This window comes from Ammospiza caudacuta, chromosome 2 (assembly GCF_027887145.1).
Source record: "Ammospiza caudacuta isolate bAmmCau1 chromosome 2, bAmmCau1.pri, whole genome shotgun sequence".
NCBI lineage: Eukaryota > Metazoa > Chordata > Aves > Passeriformes > Passerellidae > Ammospiza > Ammospiza caudacuta.
The window spans coordinates 100992161-101019693 of NC_080594.1; the positions used below are offsets into that span (position 1 = coordinate 100992161).

A 27533-nucleotide genomic window follows, 5' to 3' on the forward strand; every position below is an offset into this window, starting at 1 on the left:
ACGGCATGATCTCCGTGACTCGTGTGGTCTCCAGGACCTCTCCGCCAGCATCTTTCGAGCCTCTGCAGTGGACTCCCATGCCTTTCCCATGTCCCTGTGCTCATCGTGATTGCTCAGCACCTCCGAAACATTTCTGGCGGGCACCGGAAAAAAGATAACTCAGCGAGGGCCGGGCATGGCTCGCCTTTTCCTTCGCTCCCCCCGGCCACCCACGGGCCGAGGCAGAGCACAGGCCCCGAGGCAGGACAGGACGGGCCCCGGCAGGGCCTCAGCCTCCTTTCCCCCGGCCCGGGCCCGGGGCGGAAGGCAGCCGCCCTCTCCCAGAGCCGACGTGTCTGGGTCTGGGCCCGGCTTCCGCGGCGCGGGGTGCGGCCGGGCCGGGCCCCGCTGCTTCCCCCGTGCCCCACAGAGCGGGCCGGGCCAGGAGGGCTCCGCGGCGTGGGAACAACCGGGCGGGGTGGAGGGAGGGAAGATGGCCGGGGCAGGCGCCGGGCGGCAGGCGGCGGCGGGGCGCTGCTGACCGGCGGGCGGGGGCGCTCGGGCCGGGATCGGGGGCTGGGAGCCGGGGCGGCGCGGGGCAGGTCCCGGGCGGGGTTAGGAAGCGCGGCGGGGCTGGTCCCGGCTTGGAGCGGGGCTGGCGCGGGGGAGGATGAGCTCGGCGCGGCGCAGCCGGAGCCGCCCGAGTCCCGCTCCCTGCGGGGCCGCCTGTTAGTGCTGGAAGAGGAAGAGGAGGAGGAGGCGGCGGGCGGCCGCGGCCCGGGCGGGACTGGAGCTGCCCCGGCGGCGGGCGGGGAGCGGCTTTCGGCCGGAGCAGGGCGGCGGCGGCCCGGCGGCGGAGCGGCCATGCCGTGGTTGAGCGGCGGGCGGCGGCGGCGGCAGCAGCAAGCGGCGGCGGGACAGGGCGGCGGGCCGCCGGCGGGCGGACAGCGGGGCCGGGAGAGCTCGGAGCTGCCGCTGCCCGCCGGCTGGGAGGAAGCGAGGGACTTCGACGGACGAGTCTTTTACATCGACCACAACACCCGGCAGACCTCGTGGATCGACCCCCGGGACAGGTACGAGTGAGATCGGGGGGGAAAGAGGGCCTGAGTCCCGTACACCCGGGGCTGGGCCCATCGGCGACATTTTCCTTCCCCCGTCCGCGGACGCCGGCAGGGTGTGGGCGGCGGGGCCGCTGCCGGCGGGGCAGTCGGAGGCTCCGGGTCGGCGGCCCGGGGTGGGGGCTCTGTCACACCGGCCCTCCGCTGCCCATCGTGGGGTCAGAGCCTCTACCCTTGCTGCTGATGGGTTTGTCGGAAGTGTTTAATGTTAAATCTTATCTAGAAAAAAAGAATTGAGGCTTTTTACCCCCCACCTCCCCGCGGTGGGTGCTCGGACTAAGCGTTGTCTCAGTGCGGGGGGAGATGGGGAGGTAGGAGCGCTGCCACCGCCTGTGTTTATACTCCCCGCGTACCGGACCAGCCCCGCTGTAACCGAGCGGCTTGGCCATCCTGATTTATTAGCCGGGCTGAACTAATTGGCAGCAGCAGGCTGGAGGCATGCTGGAGTAATTTGGTAGATTACCTCCTCATAAAAGATAACGCTGCGTGGAGGTAAGCAAACCGGGAAATTCCTGCACTTAATTTGACAAATACGCGGTCTGCTGCAAATTAGCAGCAAAAATCTGCAGCTGCGTGGTGTCCGGGGCAGCGTCTGCACGGCCCGGCGGTGCGTGGGGAGACCGAGTTAGGCCTTTTCTTCTCATTTAGGGTGAATAAACACGGGCAGGTCTTGCTGCTTTAGCAGAAATGCGTTCTAAGCAGTGTTTAAGCGTTGTAGCTGAAGTCTGGTGGAAGCGTGGGCTCTGCTGCGGGTGCTGCCCAGTAAAAAGGACGACCTCGCTTCAAAGCGGTCGCCTAAAAATTTCCACGCGGAGCTAGTGAACACAAGTGTCAGTATTTTAGGTGTCTGCGAAATAAGAACCATATGTCTCTGTGTATGCTTTTCTATATTAAACAATGTTTTCATAGTAAGTGAAAGTTGGACAAGGACAGTTTGAACCTCAGCCAGAGAGAACTACCTTGCCAGAAGTATGCCTGGAATGTTAAGCAGGCCACAGAAACATTAAGCGCAGTCTGGGTTAAAGACTGTAGTAATTTGAGAGATTCCTGTCGTTTTGCACGACAATGCATAATTGTTTAAATGGCCTAAATATTTACCTACCGGATAGTGTTTTATCTCATTATGTGAGCTTACTTATGCGTGCACGTATTTTTTTGCTGAGATGTTAAGTATTTGTTAATATGCTTTAAATAGCACATTTTTTCAACGTCAGAATGCATGTACACGTAGTTAGGTTACTTTAATACCGTGTTGCAAAGGTAATTGATGTCTGTTGCTTCTCTGCATTTCATCCTTTCCATTCGATTTCATAGTATGCCGTTTTGTCTTCTGCAGTATCTTCTATACAGACAATATAGAAATGGTTCAGCTATTTACTACAGTGAACTTCTGTTTAGCTTATGTAGTATTGCTAAAATTATGGCTCCATGTTTGGAAGAAATAATTGAAATGCCACACGTTGCTTGAAATTTTGTCTAAATACTTCACTCCAGGGTTTAAACTTAGATCTGTTTTTCACACTGGTTGAGGACAGGCGGCAGAGCAGAGATTGAGACATTTGCATTGGGGCAGATAGAAAAGAGATGGTGTTTTTGTGAGCATGTTATCAGTAGTTTGTAGAGAATTCAAGTATCAAGAGCTGGTTCTATGACTGCAGAGTTAATCTCTGGTTGAGAATAGACTACTGTTGTTATTTTAGTGAGATGTCTGGGTTTTGCATGGCAGAAAGTGACCAGTCTTTTTGGGTTTCATTGCAGTCATTCAGATTCCCATGGGCAGCAGAAAAGTAGGAAAGGATCAAGGTAGTTGCTTTCTGAGGAAGTTTGGAAAGGAAAGGTAAGAGCAGCAGTGAAGTGGTATTGAAGCTGTATTTTTGCAAAAAGTGGTTAGTAGAGGGCAGAATAACCTACTTGTGTTATATGTACCTCAGTGACAGACTTCAGCCCCCCATTTCTGTGTTTGGGTGGTTTTATTTCTACCCAGGAGGAATTGGACAAAGCTATGAGACCTCAGGCCATGCTGCACTTGATCAAGGGCTCTGAGAATCAGCACCACTAAGCTTTCCTATGGCTACTAGTCTCTAAGCACCCCCCAGGCTCCTCTTTCCATTTAGCTGGCACTCAGTAGTTTGTTTTTTGTTTTTCTTTTCAGGACTCCCCCTGAGATTTCTCAGCCTTCTGTATCGTTTGGTTAGTGAATTTGATTTGAAATAATTATTCAATTAAAAATCCTACCACAAAACAAAACAAATTTCCCACCCCTCCCCCAATGTTTTTCCCCATTGATGCCAAAAAGACAAAGAAATGCTAATTGGAGAAGTGCTCTATAAAGGATTTTGGAGTTTGGGAAAGAGAAGATGATGGGGGTAAGGGGGACAAGTCAGAATAATAAAGACTGAGAAGGGGAAAAAGGACTCACAAGTGGATACCTTATGATTTTCTGTGGTAAGAAAAACGAGGTGAAAGAGTGATAAAATGAGCAGATTTGAGAAGGATCTTATCTTCAGCATCAAATCAGTGGTTAGGTTCTGGAGGATGCTGTGTTGCTGTGCATGGCTTGTGTGTACTGAATGGATTGTGGATGGTTGTTCAGCAGATCCTGTCGATCTCAGAAGGCCATTCAGTTCATGTTTTCATCTCGTGGTAGTAGTCATCTTTTATCTTAATAGATTGTAAATTCTTCAAGGCAGGGATCTGCCTTTTTATCTTGTGTTTGCGCAGTACTTGCTACATTGAGATTCTGTTCAGTAATGGGATTGTAAATGAATTTGTAAAATACTGTGTTTGTGGTTGATATTGATGATCCTTGTGGCACCAGAGATCTTATTACTGTTGCTGTTTTTATTACTGTTACACGTTTTCAAGTGATTTTAGCTTAGAAAAAAATCTTGGAGTTTGGCAAAAGCTTTTGAGCTCGTGAGTCTTGCTAGATTTGCTCTATGTGGAAACTTCATCTAACATACAGTGTTGGTTTTTTTTTAATAACTAGGGAAGAGGGAGTCACTCAGCTTCATTTTAGACTTAAGAGGTGTAGGAGTGTTTTTGCATGGAGAAATCACCCATTTGGACCAGTTGGGGAAGAATTATAAAATCAGTATGGGCTTGGTGAAGACCTGTGAAGACCTAGATTTTAGCAGCTTCATGTAACATCCTACAACATGGACTGCTGGTACTGGGGAGTTTTTCTGTCCTATGTCCTCAGTAACATTCTAATTCTGAGGCCTGATAGCTGAATGATGTGAACACAGGAGGAAAACTAGCCTTGCAGAAGAGGTAGGTTGGAACAAGGAATATGGGATCAAATGGGGTTGGCCCTGGAATTTGACAGAGAGCTGGGCAAATTTGGTAGATTTTGAAAGCAAAGCAGTCAGGAGCTAGGGATAGAGAGAAGGTGGATGGCACCTGAAGTCTGGGAAGAAAAAAGTAGGGGAACTGGACTGAAAACCAGTAGAGCAGGGAGCAACAGGTAAGGAGAAACTGGTCTGGTGAGGGTTCAGCATGTGAGGCTGTCAGCTCTCTTCTGTACAGGGAACCCTGAGGGAAAAGAAGAAACACTGGGTTTTAGATGAGGAATCTTCAGGGTGAGCAAATACCACGAGGGGCAGTATGCAAAGTCTGGGTGAAGAAGGGAAGATGACTTCAAGGTGAAATATAAGAACCATGTGTGAGATGTGAGTATGGGGGTCAAGATATGTAAGATGTGCTGGACAAGGAGATTATTGAAAAGTCAGAGTTGTAGAGACTGGAAATGAGCAGGAAAGGCTAATGGGTTTAAAACAAGGAGTCAGCTTGGCGAAGTCACTAGTGGCAGGTATCTGTTGTTAGGAGTGCAGAGTAGAAATGTTTAAGTGAGTACTGGGCAGGAAAGTCCAGAAGTGCTGACTGCTTTTTGCTGAACTATTTCAGGACTCCTTATTCTCATAATTTGTTTGATTTTAACAAGTGTCTGTATTACCCAGTTAGTTGACTTCTCCTGTTGGGTGAGACAAGTCTGCTACTGCTGTTGTGGCCTCAGTTATGGCAAGTGGCACAACAAGATGTTCAAACACGTGCTGGTGTGATGCTGCATATTGTGATTTCTCTTTCCCCACACTGGCTTTATAAAGGAATAAGAAATTTTAAGTAAGAAGCCTGAATAAAAAGCATATTCATGTCAGATATTCAAATCTAGAAATTTCCAGACTTTGGATCCCTTAGCTACTGCTTGTTTCATATTAAAAGAGCATTTTTAGTGACAAATTATTTTCTCATAAATTCTCTTGCCTTATTTGATGCATGTAAAGGAGCAGCTCTGAGGGCAGATGGGAGAGCTGTGAAGTGATGAGAATTGCTTCTGAAGTTTTTTGCCCAAATTGGAAGATGGGCCTTTAGTGAGGCAAGGGATCTTTTGACATGCCACCATGCTATAAGGTTGGAAAGTCAGTGGCCTCTTTGTCAAGGCAGGACAATATTTGCTAGTGTATTGGAATTTATCTGTACAGTTGGCAGTATTCAGCAATCCTAAGACAATCATAAGAAGCATTAATTTTTTTTCAAAAATAAGATTTTTCTGGGTCTGCCTTAAACCCTTGTACTGAGAGTTGCAATTAGTGTCATTCATTATTAGAATTTAAATGCTTATATTCCAAAATATCAGACAGATAAAGGCAGCAGTATAGTTAGTACCACTGCCATTTTGAATGTTGCCTTCAGGTTTGTATGTTTTCAGACTTTTCTGGTCTGCTTCCTGTTTGTTGTGTTTTGATATTCAACTCCGTCAACGTTTTATTTTGAGCTAATGCCGTTTGTGGAATGGAAGAAAACAAAGTGATTGTTGATCATTACTTTAGTCTTCCCTCAGAAAATATTTCAATGACTGGACAAACTTAAATCATATGCTGTATTTGACTATGATGCAGGTTGTTAATATAAAACATAAAATGAAACCTGTAAGGTACAGAAATGTATTTCTGGAAGTGATTCTTTGAAAATGTTTGAAGCGGAGCAGAACTGTTAAATGCTGATTTGATTTGTGATTTTATAAATTTGTTTTTTTCTTTCGCAAGATTTTAGGCTGTTGTTACCAAGCTCGCAAGAGATGAAGAAGCTTGGAAAGGAAAAAAAGAGTTGTTGAATGAGTATAGATCTGGAAAATATGCTCTCCCATGAGAGGAAAAGAGTTGAATTTATTCAGTTGAAGAGGTGTTTAAGAAGTGATTTGAGTACTGTTCATAAAAAGAGAGGATACCAGAGACTTCAGAACTCTTTTCTTTGGTAGACCTGTAATAGCATCTGATAGTCAGAAGTTAAAACCAGAAATATGCTATGATTTTAATTGTAGCAGATATTACATGCCAGAGTAGTTTTTCTGCTCTGTTACTGTATAGCTGAAAGCACCTGGTTTTTTTTCCAACTTAAGTCAGTTATCATTTGAAGTCTCATTTTTTATGATCATCAATTTTTACTGCCTCCATTGAATGATATATCATTTGACCTGTATTTAAAATATATATAGCCAAGTATATCTCATAAGGATTGGCAGAGCAGCCATCCTTTCATTAGAAAGTGGAGAGCTGCTCTATTTGGTTGTTTCTCTTTATGCACCCAGGAGGAAATTCTGTTTGCTGTCCTTACTTCACTCATCTAGGTCACTGCAGTTGCACTGTTTGATTGCCTCAGGTTGGCAATACAGCGGACTTGATAGAATTTATATAAAACAGTATTTGGGATCCAGATGTTTTGGATTTTGTTTGTAAATGTCAGGCCTGGATGCAGCCGCAGTGTGGATGGGAAAGCTGTGCAGCTGGGTAGGCTGCTCTCCTGGCATGAGACTGGGAGTACATGCTGCAGCAAATGGTGTTGACAAAGGGCTGCAGTGCCCTGAGCCTTTCTGGGCAATGTGCACATATTTGTACTTTAGCTCTTGCTCAGATTAATTCAGTAATATTTTTAAGGGCATGCTATAGCTGACATTTGTTTTGAAAGCTTCACTTATATATATATATATATCTACTTCTCTGCCTTTCATGGGGGAGATACATTCATATTTTTTTTTCATCCTATCTGGTGGGTCTTCAGATGGATATTTAACTTCATATTGTGCATGAATCCCATGAAAATGTTTTTGATTAAGAATGAATGAAGACACAAGCATCCTAAAATTAATGTTACTTGGTAACATTATGCTCTTCAAGCAGAGTCTTTTGTTTGATTGGTAAATTGGGATTAGGTGTTAACATGTTACAATGTTAATCAACTGATTCATGGTAAATACTTCTGAATTACTGCTTTCCCCCCTCTCCTCCCTTAATCAAACCCTGCTGATTTAAATGTTTTTAGAAAGTAACTTGATTTCAGATTTATATTGCTACTGGAAGAGCAGTGCCTGTATGAAGTGAGCATTCATGTTTTCTTGCAATTCATCTTTTCTTGCATTGTTATAAATAAGTGCTACATCTCCAATCACTGAGTATTATAAATGTTTTTAGTAGTTTTTCAGCGTCTTGAAAAGTTGAGGTAGAAGACATCCACTGATCCTTCCGAAGATGAAGGGTTTTCCTTATAGTACAATAATAGTGATTTATGGTTTATTTAATTGGCTTTTGCTAGTTAAAATACCCTGTCCTTTGAAAATCTGGTTTAGGCAGCATAAAATTTCAAGACCTAATGCATGTGTACTAAAGCATCAAAACATCTATTGAGCCACAGAAATCTCATTAACAAAAACAGCCACCTTTGTTAAGCTTCTTGACATTTTGTTAAAGATGAAAGGGTTTTTTGTGTGTGGAGTTTTTACCTCTTAATGGAAGTATTTTCAGCAATTAGATATGTAATGCAGACACCTGCCTTATTGTATTTGTGGGTATGCTAGAAAGGACTAAATTGGCAGCTGTGCCTTGAGTGTGTTACAGCAGTGTGATGGCACATGTTATGAGGGCTGTTTCTTGAAGGGTTCTGTGACATGGTATTGACTCACATCTGTGTTGGTTCTTGCAAACTGAGAAACCCTGTTCTGTTGGAGCTTGTCCATGCTTGAAACTGTCAGAGAAGGTACTTTGCTATTTATATATATATAAATTAGTGTGTATCTAAGTTGGTAAAGACATAGTTGTTGTATTTATTGTAATTAGACTACACCACGCATTGTAAAAAGAAAATTGGATGTTTGCATTAGCATATGTTCTAAAGAGTATGGGGAGGATGTCTCTGCTTTTCAGGATCTGCACATGTGAGAATGAAAGATGTGAAATGTCAGAAGGCTAGGGCTGGGGTTTAAGTTCTATTATGTGGAGAAAAAACTCCTGTTTAGGCTTGGATGCTAGTGATTAGTTTGGGTGATAACAACTTCATGTTTTTAGCAAATATAAATGTAGTGACAACACTGTGTAAACATAAGAACAAATGACTTGTAGGCAGTGAAAAAACGTAACCACTTATCTATAATAGAGCCCTGTTAACAAGCTTCACAGAGGTGCCTGTTAAATATAATGTTGGTTTATTATTTTGTGTTGTTTGTTGGAAGGTAGAGCTTTCTAAAGTTGTAGGTGAGGCCAAACAGGAGCATTTTGTTGATACATTGTTGAAAAAAGTAAAACTAATCCTTTTCTGCCTACAGTTAAAAATAGAACTTCCTGAATATCTTATCTGCTGCAGATGTGACAGTTCACATTCACCAGCAAAGTCAGCCAGTATTGCAGCTTTTAAGCAACCTTCAGCTTGTTTCTGGTTGAAAGAGGCACGCTAGAGAAAACACGCTCTAGGTATTTTTCCTGCCTCATTGCCTGCTGTGGCAGGGCAGGGAGCACGCTCAGCAAGGTTTGGCAATACAGTGCTCTTGAGCTAATAATTCACTGCTGCCAAAACCAGTCGTGTCCTCCCTGCCAAACCACATGGTCTCACCCCTCTCTTGCACTGGTACTCTTGGTTGTCTGACCTTGCAGTAAGAAAAATGACAAAAAAACCCAACCCTAAGCAGTATTCCATGTCTCTTTCTTTGGGGAAGGGTAGTGTTCAGCTGGTTTAGCTCCCTAAGCTGACTTAACCTTTGGGGCAGATGGGTATTTAAGTGGTTTATGTCAATTAAGTTGGATTCAGTAAGGAATTGGATTAGGCAAAAGTGATGAGTCAGTTTAAAACCTTCTTTGAGTAAATCCTCTTTGTGAATGGCAGCCTTGACTACTAATTTTTAAAATACTCCCATAGTAAAACAACACAGCTTCAAAGTTACATTTTAAAAGGAAGAAATCAGTTCTCAGACATAAGGTGGATGTTTAAAGGCCAACCAAAGGAAAATAGGTGTCAGAGTCAGTTTTTTAGAGTAGTAGCTATTAGGAGGTGATAGAGCTGCAAGTAGCAGAACCGATTTGGGGACTGAGCTTGTGGTGTCATCAGCAGCTTGGAAACACTAAAGACTTTGTGAAGTCAGTGGTGAGACTGCCCTTGCTGACAGGGAGCAAAGTTGATGTGTGAGGGAATTGGACCAGATGTGTTTTTGGGAGGTGTGCTAGAGAAGTGAGTATAAGTTCAGGTAGATGTGGGCAGGATCTTGACAGTGGAGCACCTCCAAGGAAGATCTCAGTTGGATGTAGAAGTGTAGGGTGTGACTGAGGAAAGGATGGAGCATGAAAAAGCATGTCAAGGTAACAGCAAAAACCACAGAGCAGCTATTTGGGCGACTTAAAAGGTGATTTTGTCATCAGTGTTTGGAGTGAGAACTCATAAAAAGATCATTACAGTGCATCTGGGGAATTTTTTAAGAGAGGTGAGTGTGTACAGGTGGAAATTGCCAGGTCATAGAGTAGGAGGTTGTAAATATTAGGATTAGATGAACAAGATTTTTATCTTGGCTTGTGGAGAGAAGCAGGGACTCTGATGTGTTCTTTTTTTCTTGATACCAATCTAGCCTATTTTGTGAGACTAAATCCTTCAGTTCTTAGCTAGTCATTAGTAGCAAGGAATGGGAGTGTAGGCTTTGTTCTGCCATGGTACCAGGTCTTGATAATTTATTATTCTGTCCCAAATAGGAAAATTAATTTGGACTTAATACAGTGAGAGTGTGCTAAAAGGTTGGCAAGGCATGATCTGTGACTTTTAATAGCCAACTGAATCCTTCAAGTCAGCCATTTAATATTGTTACCCACCTGGTGAGGCTTGCTCTTGGTACATGGTGCATGATCAAATCAGCTGTAAAGTTTCTCAGCTTGTTTCTTACTTTTCTGTGGGTGTTGGCTGGAGTAGGGAAAGGCTTTTGCGTCCAGTGATGAGCTTGGTGGTCTCGCCGTGGTTTGCAGGATGAAGGCAGTTCTGTGCTGTACTGTTCACTCTTTGGCTGAAGGAGCTGGTTGCCATCAAGGGCTGAGTTAGTAAATATCAAAACCTAAAGCAGCTACATTTTTTAATTTTTATTTTCAAAGACTTTTCTATTTCAGTATATTTAATTGGCAGCGGGACAAAAATAAAGTGCAGCGATATCAACACCCTTGAACCAGCAACAGAGAATCAAAGGCTATCTTTCATAGTGCTCTGAAAGAGTTATTTTCAAGATGAAATATCTATGGAGAATCTTATTGAAACTGTTTTGACTTATATTGTACTTAGGCTGAAACTCTTTTGCACAATGAGTGATTAGGGTTCTTTATGGCAAAATGCAAAGTTTGGTATTGAAGCTGAAAATGTATAATATTTCAAAATTGATTTATTTAATGTTGAATTGCAGTTTAAACAGCTAAAAACAAGACTTTCAAAAAGCAGTAATGCACAACATTTTCTTAGAAAGCGGGACCTATCCATGTTTGGGAAAGCAGCTGAAGTACTGCATAATTATCTAATTCTATAGCATAAACAAATTGTGACCTGCTTCTCAAAGGTGGAGACAGTCCAAATTTACTTGACTTGAGCAGCAGCAATTCTGTGAGTGCTTAAAAGAGAATTACAGAATAAAAAGTGTACTATCATTTTTTTTTGGGCAGTGTAGGGACAGTTAGGAGATGGAGAAGGAAGTGTGTGTGTTTGGAAATAACTGTTTGAATGCTTGTGTGTCTTTTGCTTCCCCCGCATTACATCTTTTGGATAAGACTAAGAATCACAGTATTAAAGATATGATAAGGCACATAGGTAAAAATTCTTGAACCCCAAACTTCAGAATAAGTTAACCACAAAAACCAAGAAATAATTGATTTAATGACCACCATGGCTTTTGGATCAAAGGTTAGTTTTAGTAGAGTCTAAATAGCCTTTAACACTATAACTGATGATTAACACAAATTAACCAGATGATCATCTGCTAGAGATAGCATAACTGACCTCTACTTCATATAGGTAAGAAATAAATTGGAGGAAATGGTTGGAGATGAAACTGCAATAGGTAATTTGTCAAAATTTAGTTAAAAACATGTACATTGGTATTGTGTATTTGTATATGCTTGTTTTCAGCTGTATGCAGTGTACTGATTGGCAACATTTGAAAAAAAGTGTACGCTACTCCGTGTTGGTTTGACTTGTCTTATTTTTGCTTTTCTGCCAGCTCATAGTTTATTCAAGGGAAAGCCTAGTGGTGCTCTTGTGGTTATGGGTGTACTGAGATTTGTGATAAACAAGCACCATGTGCTCAAGACTCTGCACAGGCGTTTGAATACTACTTCTGTGCTTGGTGTAGCTGCTCAGTTGGAACAAATTCTAGAATTATTTTTTTAGAAAAATGTTCACTAGTACCAGCTTGCAGAAAGATGGTTAAAAATGCTGTACTTCGAAATGATGGGCTTGTTTCTTGCTTTTCTTTGAGATTTGTCTCAAGTAATCAAATGTGATCCATGCCTTAATAGACATACACCTGTGAGCTTCCACTTTCTTAATTTGATAATGCTTTGGAGGCTGAATTTTTCCCTTAAAAGTACTTTGAAAATCCATTGTAGCCTGTTTCTTAATTGCAGTTTGATTTTGATGCTTATGTCACATCTGTATGGCAAAAGATATAGTTTTAACTAAATCTCCATATTTCACAAAGGTTTTAAAAATAATTTTCCCCAGAAGGAAAGCAAAAGCATTTAAATTAAAAATGGTCAAGTATTTTGTATCAGCTGTATTTCATATTTGGACTGGTTCCCATCATTTTGTGTTGCTTGTCGGGGAATTTTGGGAGTAAATGTCATGTCATAAAGAGGGAATATCTGTTGTGAAAACTTCTTTTTGATTTCACACAGTTCTCAGCCCTTGGAAATGCAGCTTGATACATGCATGGTCAATACTTTAATGTCCTTGTTTATAGCCAGGACTGCAGAAAGAAGCAACTCTCCAGTTACCTGCATTACTGCAGGCTACAGCATGTATTGGAGTTCAAGAAAGGAGATTTCTTAAGCCTTTTGCCTTAGTCAAGGGAAGCATGTAGAGAGGTGGAAGGAGAGGTCCTAGAACTTGGCTTCATCCTTTCTTTTGTGTTGTTTGTATTTAATAATCTTTGTATATTGAGTCTTGTGTACTGATGGACCTCAACAGGTTCTTGATTTCTCATAACGCTGTAATGTACTGAATTTGAGAAGTGTTTTCTGTGATCTTAGTGAATGGGTAGTTTCAGCTAAGTACCTTGAAACTGATCTGCAGTGTAAGTATGATTACTGTTCTTGAAGTATATTACTTAATGTCTTCTATTCAGGAAGGTGATGGTGGTGTTGAAGGAAAAATTAAGTGCTGAACCCTGCATACTTGTCTTAAGCAGAATTAAAGTGGTAGGTTGGTATAGTTTGGTGTGTTCTCTATGGCTTGGTTGGGTTGTTGTGTTTTGGATTTTTTTTAATAGAGTACAGCGAAATTTTTTTTTCCCCAAGAAATTGTGAAATAAACCCTTTAATTTTTGCTAAATAAAATCTGTCCCTTTAGCCTATTTTTGGAGTAAACTGTCAAGAGGTTTATGATCAGGCTGACTCTTGGATTCTGATAGGTTGATGGTACAATGAAGATACTGTATTTCCAGTCCCAGGAATTATTTTCTTACTGTAAAATAAGCTACTTTGTAAATTCCTGGCTGTAATCTTTAGTAGTTTTCTGTATGCACTTACATGAAGTTTTGGTGAAGTGTTACAAACTTCTTCAGTTGGACAGGATAGAAGGCTTTTGGACCAAAGAGCGTTTTTAATCCATGAGCAAGTATCCAAACACAATTGTGTAGGAAGGAGTATGAATGGTCTGTACCTTGTCATTCAATCATCTGAAATTTCAGGCAACTTACCATCTACAATATTTGTTTATGGGTATAATATCAGTGCTTCTCTTAGTAAACATAATTCTGATTTTACATCTGGAAGGTTGGAGTTGAGAAATGTTTGTAGGGAGTGATCCATGGAAGGTTTGCTGAGCCATGATTAGTTTTGTGATGGTTTTTTTTGTTGGTTTCAGTTTTTAAAGAAAAGTCATAGTAGTGTTTCCTGTAATTGGCTGTAAATGTCACTTAGAACATCCTTACTCTTTGTACTGAATCTGTTCTTAGGGATCCAAGGCCTTTTAGGAAATTACCAACTACCTTAATTTTTAATACATTTCCAGAAATGGCTTCTGGAAGTTTTGGCATAGATTTTGATATCCCAACTTTTTGTCTTCTTGGAGTGCGTCATGTGCTTAGAAAAAAGTCTTAAGTTTTCTCAGAAGAAAATCTAAAAAACCTTGAAAATTTCATAGAACTTAGATGTAAACTTGTTTTAATGCCAAGCTGGATTATAAGGTGCTTTTTTATTACTTAATAAAAGACAAAACAGCAGGTGATTCATATGAATTGAGATATATGTATTTTTTTAAAAACTAGTGTTCATAAAATTTGTCACAATGTTTGGGAAATGGGCTAAGTAAAGCTCCAGTGATTGTGGGAAGTAGTTCATTTGTGCAAACTTCTCCCCCTGAAATACCAATACTTGTATGTAGAGTGAGCTCTCTTGTAATACTGTGTTAGGGCAGTTATTTCTGGGGGTAATCTTGTATTTCTGTCTGTTAAGGGTTTCTGTTGGGTTACAGGGATCATGCAGCTGATCTTGTTCTCTGGACATCTGCCTGCTGGGAGTGAGACGTGTCCTCTGCTCTGTCTCATCATCTGCCAAACAGCCCATAGGCAACACTGCACTTTCATTACTATTGATGGGACTCAGTTTGAATTCTTGAGTTAAAGACTTTCTTTTTCTGTTTTCTGACTTGTACAAGAATTTTTGACCCTTACCTGTGTCTTTTGGAAAAAGTATCTGAAAGGGAATATTGGTAATTTATTTTCTTCTAATGTGGAATGGGTTCAGAATTTTTAAAAAGTTTTGTTGCTTTAAAATACAGCTGCCTCATTTTATCATTAAAACATACTGTGATAAATTTCTGGCATATCTCTTTGAGGTAATTATGTTTGGTATGTGAACATCTGGAGTTTTTGAAGTTTTGCACATGTGACTGTTTGCCCACATGGTCCTTAAGATATTTGTTTTATTCCTTCTGAAGTGACTTGATAAAGAAAAACATGTTCATTTTTTACTTGAATCACAACTGTAAGTTTATTTTCTTTACCTTTGGAATCTATGGAGCATTTATAAAAGACTTTTCTGTTCTCTTTTAAATACAAATTACCCTGTGTCCAAAACTCTGGTTCCATTTGCAACACCCTGAAAATATGGGTAGTGTCCTAAATGTGGAAATTTTCTCCCTACCCTCCAGTCCTTGAATATGGTTCTTTAAAATGCAAGTCTTTTGAGATCCTGTGTTCATTTTTTTCTGTCTTTTGCCTTTTTATGTATGTGCTCAGAAGCTTATTTTTCAAATTGGATGAAGATTTAAATACTAATACCCATATGCAGAAATTTCTAGGTTTTCTGTAAAGAAAAAAACCCCAGATGTTATACAGACTAATAGGCTCTTAATGTAATATTAGTATGTAGTGTTAGAAGTGAGTTAGTTCCTCTTTATTGTGATTTCTTTCTCAAATTAGGAATACATTTTTTTCTCTATTAGCAAAGATGGTCAGTTGTCCAGATTTTTACAAGAATAATTTCAAAATAGTTGTGAGAGCACTTCAGTTAAAGAACTTTTGACTGTTTTAAGGTACTACACTTGATGGAATTAAAAATACATGAGCTTTGTTGTGTTTTTGGGGGTTTAAGTGTTTGGGGTTTTGTTTCTTTTAGAAGATGGAAATCTGTGCTATGAATAGAGTACTAATACAGGAGATTTTCCTTGAGTCCACATTATACACATTTTATATACTCTGTGTATGCTAGGCAGGCACTCTTTTAAAATGTTGGGGTTTTTTATGGCAAAAATAGCTTGCAGCTTATTGAAAAACAAGGCAGACCTGTGCCTCAAAATCCAAATGAAACTGCTGCTTGGATGAGGCTCTGAAGAGGGCATTTATATGTTGTGGAATGAATGGCATGCCTGCGCTAGCTCCCGCAGGCCGGATATTTCCAAGGTATGCACTTTTTCCCCTTTGGATCCGAAGGTTTCTCCCTTGGCAAGGTCTGAAGGACCCCTGGCCTTTGTGGGGAGGATGCGGGGCTGGCAGGGGAAAAATAAAATGAGCAAGGTGACTGGATGTGTGTGATGCTTTTTTTTTTTAATTTTCCACTCAGACCGCCCTTCTTGTGCTTTGTGAGCTTGTGTTGTTTTTCTAATCATTGTTCTTTGAACAGTGTAGTTAGGAATTTCCTGTTCACGTTTTACTACAATGGTTTGTTTAAAATGATAGACCGCAGTCTTTCCTGACCTAAAACTAGATTAGCCTTGAATGTCGAAAAGAAGTTGGACAAATAAAGAGGATAGGCTGTATTTGCTTATGTCATGGAGAGAGGCCTTTTAACCAAGGTCTCAGTTGTATCAAATACCACAAGTCATGTTTCTTAAATATTTATTAAGACAAATAAACATAGTTATTGTATGAACTGGCGGGTCTCCAAATTTCTGTCTCTTTGATTCTCATGGGTGGGTTGCTTTTAATCAGGAGAAGTATTATTTAGTCAAGACTGATATCTACTGGATTACTGAATCAAGCTGTAGCTCAGTTTTCTCCTCTCTTTTGGTTTATTACATTTTTAAAGTGCAACGAAATAAGCCTCAGGAAAGTTGAAGTTTTAAAATACTAAGCAGCAAATTTTGGGAAATACGTTGGGTGCCTGTAATAAGGAAAGTTTAGTATAGTCTTTGTATGTACTGCCATATGTTTGCTGTCAAATAATAGAGGAAAAAATCTCCCAAGTTCAGCAATGTTAGATGTACAATGAATTGCAATATCCTTATTATACAATTTATCTTTATTTAGAGCAGCTTCCTTGTATAACACTGCAAATCTGTGTCAATAGTGCACACCTATAATGATGGAAGGGTACAGGTGATAAGGCTATTGATTTTTATCTGGAAAGAGATAAAACTTCAGTGTTAAAAGCAATATATGACCTTGACTTTGGGCTTCTGTTTTGCAGAAAAATACTGTATCATAAATGATATTATGATGTGACACAAAAATTTTATTCTATTTTGGAGGAATGGCATATTGAGCTGCCGGAGTTGGGTACTGAAGTCATCAGTGACAAGTGTCAAGCTCATGAATATACACTTTGTACATTGCTCTTGGGTATTTTTAATGCAAGATTGGCTGTGACCATGTTCATGTGAAATTCTGGTAAACCTGCTAAATCACTTTTTTAAGATGAGAGATGTCAGATTTGTAAGGTTGTGGAGTCTCTAGCTGATATGACACACAGACATGTCATTACAAGGGTGTTGCCAGTTAAAATACTCAGCTGTTATGGTATTTCCAGCTTAGCATCTAACTTTGTTCCACCCAGCAAATAGTCACATAAATAGGACTAGCTGTGGATTTTTAAAGGAAATATTTAATGTATTTTTAAAGAAAATAACATTTGGAAGGAAAATATTTGGGTAGCTTGTCAAGGGTAGGGCGGGGAGATGCCTTGCAGGGTACAGAGTTTGATGTGCTGAAGAAGCTCTCAGTAGATGTTATATGGAAAATGTTACTGTTTATGGGAATCAGGTATTTCCGTGAGTACCGGAACTGTGAAGCTTGGTTTCCTGTGGGTTTGAGTCTTATGACCAACTGACTTTGGAGTCTGGGAAGGTGAAAGTTCTGTTGGATGCTTTTTGCCTTTTGTTTGGGCTATTTGCATTCACTTGCTCCTGAGCAGATTTTCTGATACCTGGTTAGGTGTGAACATGTATTTCTCACTTTCCATTAGACCTCCTATTTTCATAAACTTTTATAGGTATTTGAACTATGTAGGGGGTCTCATTTGAAAACGTATCAATGGAAAAAAACCAACCAAATAGACTTAAGTCTATTAATTGTGTTATTAATAAAAATCACATATCCATATTTTTATAGGAGATGGGACTATGAACCCTTGATTTCTTTTTTTTAAATGACCTATTGTTGGCTAAGTTTTAGTAGCCAGTTTTGTTTGAAAACTGAGCCAATTCTTAAAAACCAAGTGATGCTTTTACCTATTAAATGGTAGAAATACATTTTGAGATTAGTGTGCCAGATTTTGTGGTACAGACTTGGACTTTAATCATTCTATGTGTATGTGCAGTGGATGCACTATTCATGCACAAATGAAACAAAGCATTAGATTTAATTTTCTAGTGTAGCTGTTAGACTGAGTTGTGTGTGCTCTTAGGTTTGTTTTCCTATATGCATGAGCAAAAAGTGTTATTTTGAGTAGAGAGCCAGAGTCCTGCTGAAGGCTTGTCATTGAGATTCCTGCTGTTAATGTACCTCCTGGAGCTGTTAGCAATAATTTTTTTTGTTCATAAGTATCAGAGATGTATTGTCTGAAATATTGTCTGATATATTGTGTGAAATATTGTCAAGGGCAGTGGGTGCCTTTGGTTTCACTGTCTGCAAAAATTGTTTGCTGTAGCTTTGACCTTCACAGGTTTTCTACCTGGAGAAGCTCAGTAAATTATGGTGTGAGTTAACAGGGCCCTCAATCTTCTGTATGAATGCTTTTTGTGTAGCAATGCAGGTGAGTAGTTTATTCCACTAGATGAAGTAAGTGAGGTGAATAAGGTGAGTAAGCAATTTCATTATGAGACCTTGTCAGTTGTGTCTAAATGCTATGTTGCAGATTTGGCTCATGCTTTGAGCTGGTTGGGAGCCAGTGGCTGTGGTTAATTCATCACCAGACCTGAGCTAACAAGCCCTGTGTAGGCTAGGTTATATTAGATGGAGCTCTGTGCCACACTGAAGTAGCTGGAAGCTGTACTCATGGGAGCCATGGCAAAGCTGCTTTGAGTCTGCTGGAAACATCCTGTGTAGACAAATGTAGAAGTTTTTATGTGAGGTAAATAATTTCTAATACGAATTTACAGTACCTTTACTGTAATGTTACTTTCTTTACAGAAGTCAGTTGATAATATTTTGTGTAGGCTGTAGGCTCTAGTTATTTCTTCTGGGGATATATTTATAAATAATGCATAAAATCTGTATTATCATAGGATGTATCACCAGTGTTAAATGAATTGATAGTGTTCTTGCTTCTTGATTTGCAGTAGTACAGCATCTTATATATAATAAAGTTACCTTAAGCAGAGATCTTTGAAATAAAGCCATGACTTCATGAATATTTCCAATATGATCCAATCACTTGGAAGGCTAAGTTGGATCTTCCCACTCCTGTGCCCTGAAAGGAGCTGGAGGAGCACGTGCCATGATGCAGCACAGTGATGCTGCCATGGTGCTCACAGAGATGCTGCTGGAGCTCACCATCCTTCTGTGGAACAGGCTGGCTGTGCCTCTGGAGGGCTTAGACTGCTCTCAGTACTGTGAGAAGGCATTTATGTGCTTACAGGAAAGAAAAATGCCAGAGAAGAAAATGGAGACAGTACTAAGAAAGTGTTTTTGTCATTGTTTGGATAGTTGTGTATTGTGTACAGTCAAAATTTACACTTACAAAAGCTTGCAGTTGGCAGCAATGTAAAGGGAACAGTTCCCTCTGTGCCATTAATGTGTGTGTGCATGGGAGAGCACATGCCTGATCTAAAAGGTGTGTTTGAGAATGCTTTTGTAGTTCTCTTGTTTTGGAGATTGAAGATCAAAGCAATGTAGGTTCAAAACAATAGAACAATGTGCTAGGCTTAATTGTACAGAATACATGAGGATGAGCTGCTACTGAGGGCAAGGCAAGTTCATTTTCATGGTTACTTTTGAGAGAAGCAAGAAATAAATTTTATTTTTATGGTGGATCTTTGAAGACAATGATTTCTTTTGTTCTTCTCAACATTGTTTTGATGGATGCTAAAAATTGCTAGAAGAACTTGTCCATTCTTACAATATATTTAATACCTATTAAATTAAACCATGTGTTAGAAGAAGCTACTATTTAAAATGGCATTTTTGTAATTAGTTTTCCTTTTTAATGCCAATTAGAGTCTATAAACTTTTTTTGTTTACTTTTATGCTGTTCTTGGATTGCATAAGTTGTTACATTATGAAATTGTTTTGGCTCAGTTGTCAATAAATTGTGTGTTTTAAGTATTCTGAATTTGTATTATGGCAACAGCAATGTTATCCTGTCCTCTGCTTCTGTCAGGACTCATTTTCTACAAAGAAGAAAAGTGTCCCTTCTATGTGTTTGCTGGAATTTTGAGAAAGGCAGATTACACAATCAGTGGAAATGTGTGTTTGTGCGTGGGTGTCTGCCCTCAGCATCACTTCAGTGCCACCTCTGAAAGCAGTGTGGTCCAGAGATGTCTTAGGTGGTTGATACATTGCCTTGCATGGTGCTCTCTTTAGAGAGTTTGGGCTTTGGTTTGTGGGGAGTGGGTAGGATTGGCATTCTTGTCCAAATCAGCATTCCACTTGAGACTTGACGGGTGTCTTAAATTGGTGTATTTGTTAATGCCTCTTTGTTGAGGGGAGTTAGGGAAAATTGTCTCCATAAAACTAATTTTTGAAGAAATTAGAAGCATTAAGTCATTGTGAGTAAGATGCATTGCTCAATATATGGCCAGAGGATAGGAAGGGGCCTAGACCAGTCACATCTGTAAAATTCAGCCTTTCACTGACATGCAGCACAGCAACAGGGTTTAACTGGCTGTGCAGTGATGTTCCTTGCTCAGAAGGCTGTTGTGAAAACCAAATAAAGATGACTGCATATGCTGAGAAGACTTGCTGCAGAATGGTTGTTAGAAACACCTTGTCAGTTGCATGGGGAAGGAATAGATTTAATGCAATATGATAATAATTTATTTAACTGGTCATATTTTCATTATATTCTAACTTCCTTGTCAGGGAAGTTAACTTGAGGACATTAAAAATTTAGGTCTTTCAACTATGATGAAGAGTAGGAAAGGGACAGACATTTGCTTGTCCTACAGCTTCTGTCTTCAGTAGTTCCTTGCTGTGCGTGGCAGTATGAATTCAGAAAACCAAATCCTGTGAATAAGAAATCCTGTGGATTTCATGCTCTGGGAAGAGCAGAGAGTGGCTATGTATGTAAGCATCTGGGTTCACTTATAGGGAAGCAAGGCCTGCAGAGGGAAGCTAGATGGAGGGTGATGGCAGAAGAGAGGCTTTCCTGGCAGCAGCAGTCTAGGAAATGGTGAGAAAATCTCTTCAAATTATTTGTTCAGTTGTGGCATAAGCTACAGGATGGGGGAGGAAAGTGGGACTGCTCCTGTTTCTTTTTCCACAGCTGTCTTGGAGAGGCTTTCTTCTTGCTTAATAGATAATGGTGAAAGGTTTTTAGAAAATGACAGAACATGAAATTGTGTGGAGAAGGGAATGTAGGAGTCATAACCGTGTTTTTCTGGGATTCCTTGTCAGGCTTGTGCGCTGCCTTCCCATGCGCCATAGTTTCCCTTTCAGTTCACTCAGGTTTCCTAATAGCATTTGGGAAGCTGGGGTAAGTTTTGAAGTCCTGCTCTGTTAAACACACTTGAGTCACAAATTCTTCAGCACACATCTGGAATAGCAGTTGTGGTTCAGTTTGCCTCATGCCCTCCTTTTACTGGGTCTCCTGAAGCATTGCTCACAGCCCAGCTAAGCAAGCAGGCTTAGAACACTTCTGAAAACTGGAATTTTTTTCTCTTTCAGGCTACTCAGAGATTGAGTCAGTAGATCTTTCAGTGACTGGAAATAGCAAGTATTGTTGGGAAAAGTTTGTTACCTATCTAAAATTTTGCTGATGAGCTCCTAAGTCTAGGAGACAGTCTTGCCTACCATCTTCACTTCAGAGACTGGGAGCCCCCATTGGTGGTTAACTCTTTCATATGAATGGTTTTGAAGAAAATAAGTGCATTGGAGTTAAAGAAACTGAAACTTTATATGCTTCCTCTGCTAGTAACACAGCAGGCTTGAAATGCAGGGAACAGTTACTCTGACAAGATTTTGCATAATTTCTGTGAGAAAATAATTTTCTGTATTTTAAGTAAAGGAAACATATGTCCCTTCTGCTAGAACTTAGAATTATAATATGTCAGGCATAAACCCCATTTCTCTTCTGAATGCATCTATCCAACCTGCTTGTTACTTAATACCAGACAAACCTCATGGAAATGCAGATGCTTTTCTTTACAATTCAGTTTTTCCTGCTGCTCATTTAATCTGCATTTCTGATGTCTTTGTGGCTTTTCTGTGGTTGCATGTGAGCAAGTGCTTTCTGTATTAAAGATAGATTTGATCTTTTATGAGTAAAAGAAGAGAAACTGGGAAGATATTTAAATTGCAATTACTATGGAAAAATAGTGTTTAGTGAGTATATAGTTGAGGATATGACTCAAAACACAGTAGCTTGTTTCACTTGCACACTTTTTTTTAATAATTGCTTGGTCAGTCAATCATTTAATGTATTTTAGTAGTTAATTTCCTTCATGAATATCTAGTTATTTCATGTGCAGCTCTTGTGTTTGGGTTTATTTGGTATTTTTTTTTTTAACAATGTTAACAGGTAAATGGATTAATTAGTTGATTCCCAAACATGTTATCTGTCATTATCTTATGTTGTTAGGTCTTAATCTTTCATGAGCACTGAAGGAAGTATTCATGTTGGGGATTACTCTTCCAGGGGGCTACAGTACCACTGTCTAGCAGTGCATATTCAGAGGTGCTTTTGAGGTTTTAGTTTTTCATTTGCTGGATACTTGAGCTTCTCAGAAACTTTTAAAATAGACTGTGTTCTTCTTTCAAACTTTAGAAGGCTCTTTAACATATGGATCCTGGTGCCTCAGTGTTTTCTTCCTGAGAAGTTTTTGTGATGCATCTGTGTGCTTTTTTCATATTTATTACAATTGCATAGCCAAGCATAGACCAAGCATTGTAAAATGCCAGAATTCATGTCTGCATCGTCATTGTTGTGAAACTGTCTTTATGTGGCTGTTCTGATTTTTATCTGGGTGAGGTTTTTGGTTCTTCTTTCTTCCCCTGCCCCCCAACCTGAGTGAGGCTTAGTGCAAGTTAGGCTAGTAGTTTGTTATGAATAGTAGATCTTACCTCATGCATTTTCTACATTGCCTCTCTGCTCATCTGATAGCAAAATAAACTCCATTCAGTGTCCATGGCCCCCCCCAACAAACTGCTACTTTCCCCTTTCTCCATTACTTTTTTTGAAGTTCTGGTGAGGTGAAGTGTACCTACTCTTAGTTTACTGTCTGGTCAGATGAGTGTTAGAAATAGCTGTGCTATGGGATTGTGCAGGTTAGGGCAGCAGAGGGAGGGGAACACACTGGAAGGCAGCAGGGATCTCTGCAGTTCAGTGGTACCAAGCTGTTAATTGAGCTTTCATACAAAACTGCAGATGGGATTTGTGGTATATAGTTGAAGAGCACAGAAGAGAACAGAGCCATGAGCAGTCTCAGAGCTGAGGGATGTAGAGGCTGCTTTGTTTCCCCATCCAGCCCGATAGGCTGTGGCCTGCTCACGCTGCTGCTGGTCAGTCCATTCTGGGAGCTCTGCTGTTCATCTTTCTCCTTGCGTATCCTGCTTCTCCCTCTGTGCCTCCTTGCAGCATTCATTGCTTTCTGATTGCCTCTGCCTCTTCTTCCAGCGCCTGGTTCCCATGTTCCTCATTCTTTTGTATCCCTTTGTGTCTGCTTCCTTTTTTGCTCCGTGATGTTCAGGTGCTAACAGTTTGTATTGAGACTGGAAGGAGAAACTGATTTCCTGGTCTCTCCCTGGAAGGAGCAGGGTTGTACTGGAATTGTTTTTCTGGAGCTGCGCCTTGCAGAAAAGAGGAGCAATCCTCTTGTATGTCCTGGAACACTGGAGTTAAATGGCTGTGTGGCCAAGAGAGATCCTGAGAAGCTGGAATGTGTTCAGTGGAGATTAAATCTGCAAAAGCCTGAGCTTTCATGCTTCAGAGTTATGATGAGCATGTGCAACAATATTCCCCTCTTCAACTCCCTTGTACCTTCACCAGACTTGCCTGTTTTTTCCTTGGGAATAGAAGGATACCTGCAGAACTCAGGTCCCAGGGTTAGCCGGGCTGAGATTGTCTGGAAGACTGATATAAGAATATAAGAATAAGAAGCAGGGGGGTGGGGAGGGACGGGACAGCATTTTTCCTGTGCTTCATTGTTTCAACTGGCAGAGCTGTTTTAATTGACTCGTACAAGAGATGAGGAGGCACGCCCTCAGAAGGGAGAACTTCAGCCAAGGCAACTCTACTCTAGCAGAATAAAAACCAATAAAAAATTTGCCTAATGAGGGAATGCCTAACGAAGCATACCAGACTTCCTGATGAATGGGTGGCACTGCTTTATAGTAATGCGCAGATGATACAACTTCATATTGCAGCAGAATTTAGATTGCTGCTACTTTTGGTTGTTGATACTCAGTGCTTCCAGATAAAGAATTCAGATGTTTTATCTGCAATGTACATTTTTTCAATATTTACAAACAATTCCCTTGTCACTATGGGAGGGATATTCTAGGTCGCCCATGAGGTTGGGCTAGGTGCAAGGATTACCAGCTGAAGTTTTGTGGCTTCTAGTGTGCAGGAGTTGAATTGGGTGGTGACAGGGATTTTCTGACCTTGAAATAATGACCTGGACAGCTGGGGCCACTCTGTGCTGCCATGGTGGAAGTTAGGGGCTTCCTGTGGCTGAGTTCCTCAAAGGCTCAGGGCAGGGAGAGAGGGAGCTGGAGCTATCTTTCTACAGCTCTTAAGCTTTGCTTCCTAGTAGTGGAGCTGCTTTTAGATATGGGGAACTGAGCACTGTGCACTGAAAATATGTGCATTTACTAACTGCAAAGGAATGCATAAATATAGAAAAATATGCCAGTACAGCTTATTCCAAAAATATGTTACTATGTGGTGCAAGGGACCTTTGGGTGAGCAACATCCAAAAGGAGACTTTGGAAGAGATACCTCCCACTTCTAGAGAGGCTTGTCATTTACAAATGATAATAGTAATGCAAGCCGCAGAAGCCAGTTTCCTGAGTTGCTGTAAATGTGTGTTTTTAACACTGCTTTTCTAACACAAATGTAGGAAGCTGGCAAAGTAGCTATTTCAGTGCTCTAGAAAAGTTTAAAGTGAAATAATCTAAGGAAACGGAAGCCTCTATTTTTAACCTCCTCCGTCATGGGAGATGGGGCGGAAGAAAAGGAGGCCATCTACTGTTGAAGCCTCTTCAATATCTTACTGTAAATTTAATCAGATTTCCACTGCTGTTTTAATGAAGAGGTATTTGTTGATGTTCACTTATGTTCACATTAGGATCACTGTAGGTTTGATGGCATGGCCAGTCTCCTATAATTGTGCTTTTTCTCCTGTTTACTGGTTTTTACTTTCCCGTTTTCTGGTATATGTGAAATTTTATACTGTAAAATACTCTCATTACTGCTTGTGCTGTTTTATGGTTTGATTAATTTTTATATATTAAAAAAAATCTGAGAGTTCGAAGTGTTTTTTTACATTGGGTTTGAGCAGATTCTTCTAAGTTTTTTTTTCATACTACATTATTATAAATCAGTAGAAGTACATTATTTCACTGGATTTCTCTGGATTTTTCACAAAGTGTTTTTTATTCTTGTATATATGTAAAAGCATGAAGTTATGAGTAATTCCTCGTATTACTTATTGGGAACTACTTTATAGTCTAGCTGGAAGCTCAGGTATAATACATTGTACAACTACTGGCAACCATAGAAGTAACGGCATCAAAATTTGTAAGTTCAACCTCTTAAAAATGTTCAGAACCTTATGTTCAGATGTAAAACTGACTTTGGGATATATTACTAAATCACTAGTTTGGATTGGGCAATATAGTGCATTAATTTGCAAGGTCAGCATTAAGGAAGACTGTAGAAAGCAGGCATATTTGAGGAATGATAATAGTAGGATGATTGCTTATTGAGAGAACAGGGGCTGGGCTAAGTTTTCCTAAAAGCTTGAAAATTACTATCTGACAAGGGTGCTGATGTGGAGTGTGGAAGCACTTCTAAGAGTTTCAGTGCATGTCTTAGAGAATCTTCTCCACAACATCTATGTTAACATTATATATGTAGATAACATGAATTTCTGTTTGTGGCTGGTAGATTTGGACTGTTGAGAATCAAAAGTTTAGGAATTATATAAAGTAACGTGTTATAAAGTGTAAATAACTTGACAGCTGTATCTGTAATTTTAAAGGCAAAGGGCGAGCTGTGGAGGAGGAAATGTAGCAAGGCTGCAAATTTTTGGAGAATCATTGCTTTTTACCCTAGGCACTTATTTGGCTTAAAGAAATTATTGTACTTTGCAGGGGGGTTGTTGCTCCATTGGTATAAAAACAGCGAAGGTTTTAGGGAGATGAAATTTCTTCTGTTAGGTCTCCTGATTATGTTTGGAAAGTAAAACACATTTTAAGCACAGTTCTCTTTAATGGGTTTATTTTTAGACCACTTCTAATATCTTATAGATAATCATTAACTGTTTTTGTAATTCCACTTAAAATGTGGAGTTTTGAAATAAATGGGTAGATTGAGGATGCTAACATATACAATAGTCACTAATCACCACTTCTGGGCAGCTGAAATGTTCATCCATTCATGCTTGACTAAGGGTCTGTTACTCCTGGAAGAGTGGAAAAACCTTAAATAATGAGGTGACTGCTATAGATCAGTGCTTGCAAGAAATGGATTCTGAAACCCAAAAGCATCAAAGATCCTGTCAACATATTTCCACTTCAGTTGCTTGGTGCTACATCAGGCTTAGTAACTGTTCAGGCAAGGGATTGAAACAGTGCCCTTGGATGCAGTGTGCATGTCACAGCAGTTGCACTCTTTCACCCTCACATAAAGCATTGTTTTATTAATGTAGTTCACAACTGAAGAGGAGCAGTCTGGAAAGCTTTCCTTGCAGATCTGCAGTGCAGCTTGGGCAGGAGGTGCTGCAGTGCAGTGTGATGTCCTCTCTGGTTGCAGGTTTCCCTCCATGCCCATGGGCACCCACTCCACTGAGAGGGGCTTGGAGCCAGAGCTGTGGCCTTTTACAAGGCAAAATTTCTCTGCTTTACAGGCAAAGTCAGTGCGTGACAGCTCAGTAGCATGTTAGAAGACATAACATAGAAATGGTACAAAAGAGTCCATAAAATTTCCAGGAATGTGATAATTGAACATGTTTGAGAAATGCCATATGTGGTACTTTTAGGAAAAATACAGGATGAGTATAACACATTTTCAAGTGTGTTGGAGTATAACACATTTTCAAGTGTGTTGGAAGACAAGGAGGAGAAAAGCTGTTTTGAAAGATTAAATAAGAAACTCTTGTCTTGAACTTCTAATATTAGCTGGTATTGTAGACTTTTCTGGGTGTGAGGCCTTTGTTTACTGTTTTACCTCACAATTTGTTTTGAATAGGATGTATGTGAAGTCATGGTATGCATATTCTTTTGGCACTTATCTACACATCACTTTGTTCCAAGACTTGAAAAGAACAGTCTCTTGAATATGTATTTTTCCAACTGTTTTTTTTTTTACTGTTTTTTTTTAAATGCATCAGGCCAGTTACATTTACTTTTTCCTCCCATTGTTTTTCAATTTGTGCTTAATTTCTGTAGAAATGGTTTCTGGTAACTTTGAACATTCGCTTTCATTTTTATTAGGATGATTGAATAATACTTGTTGGTGCAAATAGTTTCATGAAAATAATTTCAGAAAAAGTTAATTGAATATACTCCAAGTATAGTAAGTTTTTTGAGGATTGAGGCTTAAAATATTTTGAAACATCAAGTTAACTAAATTTTCACTCAGAATAGTGCTAGGCTTGTTTGTGCATGTAGGCACATGAATGTCTGTTTCTATTGTCATTAAACTTCTGTTTACCTGTAGAGAAACATTAGCTATAGCCTTTTTAAAACATTGTTTCTTTCAGACTACAGGAATAAAAAATCCCTTTAGCTGATGTTTGTTGGCATGTTTTCAGAATGTTGGACCTTAGTGTATGAGAGGGATTTTCACAGAGTCATGGAATATGCTGAGTTGGAAGGGACCCACAAGGCTTATAGAG

General features: G+C 40.2%; 1 protein-coding gene across 3 annotated transcripts in view; it reads left to right on the top strand.

Annotated features, from left to right (window-relative positions):
- Nucleotides 1–801: 801 nt before the first annotated feature.
- WWC3 (WWC family member 3) overlaps nucleotides 802–27533 on the top strand; it is a 98937-nt gene continuing 72205 nt past the window's right edge. For 2 of the 3 annotated variants that reach the window (XM_058821790.1, XM_058821798.1), the window contains exon 1: nucleotides 814–1052. In XM_058821790.1, coding sequence (XP_058677773.1) covers nucleotides 844–1052 — 209 coding nt within the window. In that variant the 5' untranslated portion in view covers nucleotides 814–843. Of the gene's footprint in view, nucleotides 1053–27533 lie in introns of all 3 variants that reach the window. The other variant, XM_058821807.1, reaches the window with a different exon arrangement.